An 8,563-nucleotide genomic window follows, 5' to 3' on the forward strand; every position below is an offset into this window, starting at 1 on the left:
GGGTTTGCTTCAACACTATCCTGTTATCTGTTTTTCATCTGTGGTTCACTGGCATAGGCTTGCCAAACACAAAGAATCAAACTGTCTGACAGTTTCCCTTCTTCTCTCTGTTTGTTCACCCTCCAGCTTAGACCCTAACCCTAACTCTACCCATTCCATAAGTTTGAAAAATGCTAAAAGGTGGGAAAGAGGTTGAGAAGGAGGCCAGGGGCTGACAGTTTACTCAATTAAAATGTTTGTATATCATGACTATGAAATGTCCCAAACGGTTCTCTCTATGTTAGCCTTGGCCTTAAAAGGTTCGGGATGATTTTAAACAGTAGATGATTTCAACACATAAAACCAAAATGTTGTCAATATTAACACCAGCATTGATGTGTTTCATCACAGTACACCTCAAAACATATTAAAGGGTGCAGTAGCTCTAACTAAAACCAGGAGCTGAAAAGACCGTATCTACTATTAGTTCTTTAAATGTGTGAACGCTGAGCATTTATGATGAAACTACACAATTCTCTCAATTCTTTTAGCCTGCTATGTCTCTGTATCTCTTCTAAAGCCAAGTCAAGCTGTGATAGAAAAAAGGCCACTCCTCACAGCTTGTAGGCAAAGCTATCTGATGAAGGTCCTTTGATGTAAATAGCTTCCCTCAGCTCTTTTGCCAATAGTTACTGGACAGAAATCTGATCAGTGTTGTGCTAGTGGGGAGAATTCTCCATTGAACTACTGAGAACTATCTTCTCCCTCTCACTCATGCACACATGCATGTAACTTATTAATGGAAAGTTGATAAAGAACGAAGTATGTCTTAATTAACTTTGTTTCACAAATGAAAGTTTTATGGAATTGCTACCAAGCAGTTGCAGCCTCACCACTGAACAGACAACTGTGAATACTGTAGATGTGTACGTAGAATGTGTCCCTCCTCATGTTTCTCATGAGTGGTCTGACTATCATACTATTTCTCAGACTTGTGTGAAATACAGTCCTGTGCTGGAATGTGAAATTTATACACATTTCTGTACATGGGCCTACTTTTATAAAGAACAATAGTGATTACAGTGGTAAGGTATTTTCAAGAGTGAGGGTGTCATTTAGGAACATACAACATTTTAATGGAGGCAATGGGAATGGTAAATGGTTCCTTCGTGATTCTAGCTTTGAATCAGAAATACCATTAAGTGTTTAATATTACAATATTCAAATAATTAAAGCAATATATTTAACATATACAAATCTTATAGATTTTTGTCACATCATTTTCATTTAAATGTGTTATTGTGCTGTTGATAAAAAAAATAGGGTAGAATTCATGAGCTGTTCAATCAATGTTTGTCTTTAGAATACTGTCTGTGCATCATCGTCTTCAAAGTTTTTATTCGTCTCTCCTTCAAGCTGACTTTCATGGTCACAGGATTCTTCTTCCTCTTTCTGTGATTTCCTATGGAAAGCCATTGACAAAAAGAATATAACATCTCATATGTACAAGGTGTGCACTAGCCTACATCTATCCACACTATCATGCTCGCGTGTTAATGGACTATCACTGTAAGTGTATTTGATTAACAGGGCTTCTTAGACTCGTCAGCATTCTCTTGGTACTTAGTAGTTTGCTACAGGTGTGACCGTGATATGAGGTAAAAAGTCTGGAACATCCTTTCAAAATTCTTCAGCTGTTAAAGCCTATAGATACAAGAAATTGCCTAGAAAGTGCAAATGGGGGCATGAGAATTAGGAGGAATAATGTCTGATGTCGAGTCTCACCTTCTCCTGTTTCGGAATCCTGAGACAATCAGGAAGGCGCCCAAGCACACCACAAAACCCATGACCACTCCGAACACGACCAGCCACACCTCCACCGGAGGTTCTGTAGGCGGGGCTAATGTTGCCAGGAGACCCTCAAACTCCAAAGTGTTATCATCAAGGAGGAAAGCGCTGTTGATGCGTCCTCGAGATAATCTGGATTTGATGAACATAAAAGTTTTAATTCCTCATCAATGGTTTTTTTTGTTTTTGTTGCAAAGGTTTTTTTAGGAACTTTTTTTTAATGTCCCAGTGGTAACCACACAGCTCCCTAGACATTGGAATGGACCTCTCAACAAGCCTTACCGAATGGCTGCCTCCACTTCTGCTTTGGGAATGGTTTTGACAGGGTTGGCTGGATCAGTGACAGCAAAATAGAACGAGATCCTGGGTGTTTCTTTGTAAGTGTAGATATTCTCTGACCTTGATTGTGAGAACAGTAAAGAAAAACATCATTATTTTCAATTATAAAACAATTGGGTTCTATCACGTTATTTAGCTGTTTCTGATTGGATGAGAGACGTTCCATGAGTTGGATTATCCGTCAACATACCAACTGTCTGGGACTTTTCACAGCTAATAATTAATCACTCCGCATTCTGAAACATTCGCATTGATTCCATTAAAATTTCAAACTAAGACGTTGACAATGGAACTATTTTTTGTTGCGGAAACAGTGGCGAAATAAACCATTTTAAATCAATAACTTTGTGTTGAAATGTTAATTTGTTGACTGTAGAATTGTTTTATAAAAGCAATATAGCATGAGTGGGAGTGGGGTAGGTAAGGGATAATCCCACGGGTGTTGTTGCCATACGCCACTCGGCCTGCAGCCTCGGTGGCTACGGCCGAACACCACCCATGGGATTATCCCTTACCCACCCCACTCCCACTCGTGCTATATTGCTTAAACGAACAATCAATATAATAATCCTAATATATCCACTGGATCGGTTTTGAATAGAATACTAATACGTTTCTACTGAGCAAATACTTACTTGAAGTCTACCTGTTGTCCTTTCTCCGTGAGATAGTACTGTCGCATAGCATAAGCCACTGCAGTCTTAAACAGGTACAATTCATTGCTGTTCCAGGGATACTGAAAGGGGAGAGGAGATACGCACTGTAAGATTTATGCAACAGGGACCAGGGGGGAGTAAGCCAACACAAAGATAGATTAGCTTGAAATAGTGATGATGTTATCCCTGAGCTTGAACAGTTGGGCACTGCATGGATGCTTTTTTGCCAGACTGAGCATCTTTGTCCCTGTCAGTTACACTGTCAGGATGTGAGATATGGGGTTTGACTCACAGCCTCGTCTCCCATTGCAGCTTTCAGGCTCAGTCGCACTTTAAACGCATCAGCTGAAACTGTGGTGGGAAAAAAACACAGGAGAGAAATTTGAGCTAAGGGTGAGATTATACTTATATTGCATCACAGTAGCAATTACTTGACATGCTGAGAGCCGGGGGTGATGTGACAGCTATCATAGTTCTCAGGCAGTGTTGAAATGATGATGACATTTTAGTATAGTATAATTTCAAAAGCATGAAAATAATACAAAAAACATCATAAAAATGTGTCAGAATGATAGCTATATTTAGTATAGAAAAAAACGGATCATATTTGAAATAAGAGATTAACCTGGCTTTCTTCAAATGTCTCAAAATAAATCTATTCACTATTGAAGGAACATGCATTGAGTCTCACACGTTTTAGTCATGCATTTAGTTTTTTTTAACAATTCCTTCAATAAAATCAATTGTAATCACAGCACCTGTTGCTATTTTGCTAGTATTACTACTCCTACAAGATAAGGGGACAGAAACCGCAGTGATGGGGATACCATCAGAGCCTTACATGGGTCCTGGGAGCTCTTCCACCCAGGATTCCTGTTGTTCTTCTGATTCTCCTCCTTCAGCCAATCATAGAGCACACTAAAGTAATCCATGAGAGGTTTGGAATCCATCCTGGTCACCCCAGCCACCTGCTCCAGAGCTCTGGTCCACGACTGCGACTTCCCCAATTCTAGCATGGCCCTTTGGGACATCAAATTACTCATCATCTGATGTAAGGAATATGAGGAATACAATGCACATACACAATGCATATACTGTAACACATAACAGATATAATTCTATACAAATAAAGATAGAAATTAAAATGCGTGAATAAAAATGATAGTGCTCTAAAACAGGGATGCTGAGTGCAGGTTACGGCAAAGGTAAGTAGGTAACTTACTTTAGCTTGTTCCCTGCTACTGTGGAGTTGGTGATATCACACTTGAACAGAGGTCCAGTGTGTCCAGATGCGTTACACAACGCTGCCTGGAACTGGAACTGGTAAATGGTTCTTGTGAAGTACCTGAAAGTGTGTTATTATGCAGCACAGATGCCAAATGTTTAATTATGTCCACATTTCACATGTAAGTACAAGATGTTTCACAGGCACTTTATCTTTAATTTAACCTGTAATACACATAATTGAAACATAACTTCAATGTAACTGAGATTTAAAGTTGAATTGCACACAATTGTGTAACAAAAGTGTAACTGGGTAATTTCCAAGTTCCATGTTGTCCCTGTGCTCAAACCTAAAGATTGATAATGCCATTGCTGACATGAGGAGACATTTGTCCCTGGAGCTATGACTCAGTGTTGCTACCGTGGGCCACTTTGTCAGCGCTATTCACCTGATGAAGGAGAAATCGCTAGAAACATGGTACAGCGCTGGTGGGTCGCAGTACGTCTCGTCTCTGGGCAGCGGCTCCACCACCCCCACCAGGTCTCTCCTGCGATGAGGACACACCAGGGTCGGTCTCGGTTAGTCTCTGTCTCTGCCAGTACTCACACCATAACTCAGCACTCAATGCCACTGTTATTCCTATCAGCAAAACTGGAGTCTGTGAGGTGAAGTATGGGTATGTGAATGAATACTACGAGGAGTCACTTAAAATTCATCTGTTTTCCTGCCAGGGGAACTTTAGTGTGTGCAGTGAGCTCTTGTGATGTCATGCAGCCTTGCTGTGATGAGCCATAATATATAAACAGATGGCAGCTTTATCCTCACTTCATCTCCCACCAGCGCTGCATCCACTCATCCTTAGGGATGGTGCCCTGGAACACCTGCCACCTCCACTCCTCCAGCATGTAGGTGAAGGGCAGTGTGGCCACGATGGTCAGGGCCTGCTTCATCAGGAAATTGATCTCGGTCTCTGGAGACAAACAGGGTGCACCGGGGTGAAGTCAGGCATTTGAAGAAAATTCAGTGTCCTCAGTAAGTCCAGGAGGATGGTTTGAATAGGGTTAGGGAATAAAACAGTTTACTGTCATATAACATTACGGTTTACATTGCATTACATTGAACTCCTGATGTAATGGATGCATCTCAGTACAGTGATAGAGACTGAGGGGCATCTGACTGTACAAGGCTTAATTTATCTTTCTTCATGAAATAACTCATTAGGCTTCGAACTGATTAGAGAAAGAGCCCACTACTTTTACAATATATGTTATACCCACATACATTCATAATTATAAATTATACTCTTATTTGATTGTGCTTCATACCTGTATCATCCGTAAAGTTGGCTGGGAGCAGCCCAAGGGCCTTCAGATGCTTGGGTGTGGCTGCAGAGAGGGACATGATCTCGCCCACGCCCTCGTGGAACCCCTCGTTAGCCCCATCCCTCAGCAGATACGGCAGGGCTCTGTAGGCCATGTTGTACTGGATGTGACCCAGCTCGTGGTGGACCGTCAGGAAGTTATCCATGTTCACTTCGGTGCACATTTTGATTCTGCACCAATTGGGGGTGAACAAAGCAGAGAGTTCACACAGTGCAGAGGGTTAGTTGTTAATAAAGTGTCTCATTGAGCAAGGTAAGCTGTGTGGGGTTAATTCCAGCTGGCATATTGTCGAAGTAATCTTTGCAGTCTTTACCTAAGCACTTTTAAGTAGTGCACAAGTCAGGGCATTTTTTGCCAAAATGTGTCCAAATGAATTTACGTTTGTAATACACAGAGCTAACTGAACTATAGCTCTCAGCTCTTTTGTTACTATGCAAATCCTTCCAGCTCACCGATAGTCCTCTCGGTTGCCCATGTCCCAGGCTGTTGCATGGCACACTACCTTTCTACCGTCATCAGGTTTTTCAATCATGGAGTTGGTCCAGAAATTGTCATTGAGTTGAAACAAGCCCACAGACATGAAGAACTTCTCTGCCTCTTCAAACATCTGTGTGATTGTCCACTTCTAAACATATAAAAGGCTATTACTGTTTTGTTAGGTTGTATCACATCCCCTCATTGCATTTATGATACTACCCTTTGTGAAGAATATATACACTAATTTCAAACCAGCAGTTGGAGATTATTTCATTACATTTTATGTGGTTCCTAAATAAGTGATTGACCATACTTGAAAATGACACAGTATTATCCCTCTGGATTTCTATGGTAATGAGTTAGTGTTTGATAAAAAAAAAGTGTTGCCTGACAACTTGCCTGTTCCACCATAGCCTTAGTGACATCAATATCTTGCTTGTGTGGGTAAGGCACAGACAGTGGATACAAATTTGTCCAAAATCTGCCCCACATATCGCCTACGAAAAGATCACAAAGGCATCGCTAAAAACTGCAGTTCTGTAGGACAGCCATAAAGCCTCAATAAATCATTTGAACACAGCTAACAATCTCACTTGAAGTCTTGGGAAGTGTTATATCTTGCTGAAAATTATATATTTTTTCCTTGTTGCAGTTATCTGACAGGAAATCATTCTAGTGATTTATGGTGCTGTTAAGAGTCCCCATGCTGTGACCATACCCAGAAGATGAGCGGGCAGTCCCCCCTCAGGATGGATGTGGCCTGGGTAAGCCTCCTGGAGCTTCGCCCTCACATAAGCATGGAGCTCCTTATACAAGGGCATTATCTGAAATATCCAATTTAATTAAACGGTAATTCCATAGTGCTTTCGCAAGTTACATTTTCTCACAAAGGACGTCTATCAGAAACGTGGGTCTTGAAACCTCTCAAAAGTGAACCAGCTTTAAAAAAAACTGTAGAATCAGCTATATTCTGAATCCACTTTAGAGGGTAAAAAATGTCTGACTCGGACATTCCCACTACTCTTATAATATAATTTGGGGTGATTATTTTCCATTTAAATGACACATGGTTACCTCTAGATATATCACACGGACATCCTTCATAAGGTCATCGCGAGTGTAATGGTACTCCCCTTCATCTATCGCCTCATAGTTTGATCTCCAGTAGGCCCCATAATCTGCATAACCTTTCAGTCAGAAGAGAGAGAGATAAGACCCTGTCTGACTGCGAAGAGATTAGCAGGATAAATACTGTTCTCAGCACTCAACATACGGCAACATTGCTTTGGCCGCCTTTGTGTTACTGTTTGCACTCTGATTGAAGTGATATCTCAGAATTAGGTGTTACCATTAAGCTTGGCAGCTTCATTCTTCAGATCGACATAGTCCTCATAGAGGGGCCTCATCTTTTTCCCCACCTGCGCTCTCCAGCCTTCCCACACATGCAGACGTTCATAATAGTCCCTACTGTCGGCCATGATGCTCTCAAGACCTGTGGGCGCCATTAACAACAATATACCCTAGTTGATACCCTACACAAAAGATAAGGATACTTACTTGCCAATACTTAACATGCATTATCAATTGATGACATTTAGCCAGTTAAATATGTTGTAAAAATGCAGTCTAGTAGCCAGTTATCGTTAAGTAATGATAACAAAAAAATGCAGTGTAGTAGCCAGTTATCGTTAAGTCATTATACAATAAAAATGCAGGCTAGTGACAAGTTATCATTACGTCATTTTTACAATAACAATGCCGTCTAGTAGCAAGTTATCATTAAGTCATTATACAATAGAAATGCAGTCTAATAGCCAGTTATCATTAAGTCATGTTACAATAGAAATGCAGTCTTATAGCCAGTAAGCCATAGACTTGCAAACATATTGACCTGGCTCCAGGGTTTGGCAGTTAAATGGATCGTCCTTCATGCACACCGTGCCCGTGCTGTAGATGGTGCTCATTTCATTCATGACATCATTAAGCTATGAAAACAAGAAAACAAAGAACAGCACGTGATGTATGGCTTACCTGTTGCCTTTACACAGACATGTACATTTAGCAATTTGTTACCCTTACCTTTGGACGTTATTAGTCCATAATATGTTCATGGACTTTGATCAGAACAAGACTTACATGGTCAAGCTTGTCCTGTGACAAGGCACCAGATCCCTTGTCCTGGAGTGCTATTAGTTGAAGCTTCATCATAGGATCCTTTATTTGATCAATGGGGTACAAGCTAGACTCCTCGGAAGCTTTGGTGTAGTATTCACTCCATATCGCACCCTTTTCAGACTGTTGAGGAATTTATTAGGTTTGACATATTTGATTTTATTAGCACACTTGGGAAAGTGCTCATTGTTCCAAGAGCCCTTACAAAGGAAGCAATATGAGAGACTTCTGTGATAGCATGCCATCAATTCTATAATTCACATCCCTGTCATTCACAAGAGACTCACCACTTTGTCAGCGTTCTCAGCGGTTATGTTCGTGTTGTAAGCCCAGGATGCCAGACTGGAGTCATACACAAGCACTGTGGCATTGTCATCAAACCACTTGAGGAACTGCCTTGCGTTGTCTTCCACTGTGGCTTGGGCTGCCACATGGGCCACCACTGCCACAACCGCCGCCAAAATGAAGAGACACTTCCCAGACAT

General features: G+C 41.1%; 1 protein-coding gene across 1 annotated transcript; it reads right to left on the reverse strand.

Annotated features, from left to right (window-relative positions):
• Positions 1–1,760: 1,760 nt before the first annotated feature.
• On the reverse strand, positions 1,761–8,563 carry LOC308382310 (angiotensin-converting enzyme 2-like; the record flags this gene model as incomplete). Its single annotated transcript, XM_080860027.1, has 17 exons — positions 1,761–1,959; positions 2,110–2,226; positions 2,802–2,902; positions 3,115–3,173; positions 3,664–3,842; positions 4,045–4,167; positions 4,496–4,594; positions 4,873–5,017; positions 5,373–5,599; positions 5,882–6,054; positions 6,306–6,403; positions 6,625–6,730; positions 6,981–7,093; positions 7,255–7,398; positions 7,798–7,891; positions 8,043–8,201; positions 8,366–8,563. 17 exons carry the CDS (start codon positions 8,561–8,563, stop codon positions 1,761–1,763), a joined length of 2,334 nt encoding a protein of 777 aa, XP_080716153.1.

This window comes from Sprattus sprattus (genome assembly GCF_963457725.1).
Source record: "Sprattus sprattus genome assembly, chromosome: 2".
NCBI lineage: Eukaryota > Metazoa > Chordata > Actinopteri > Clupeiformes > Clupeidae > Sprattus > Sprattus sprattus.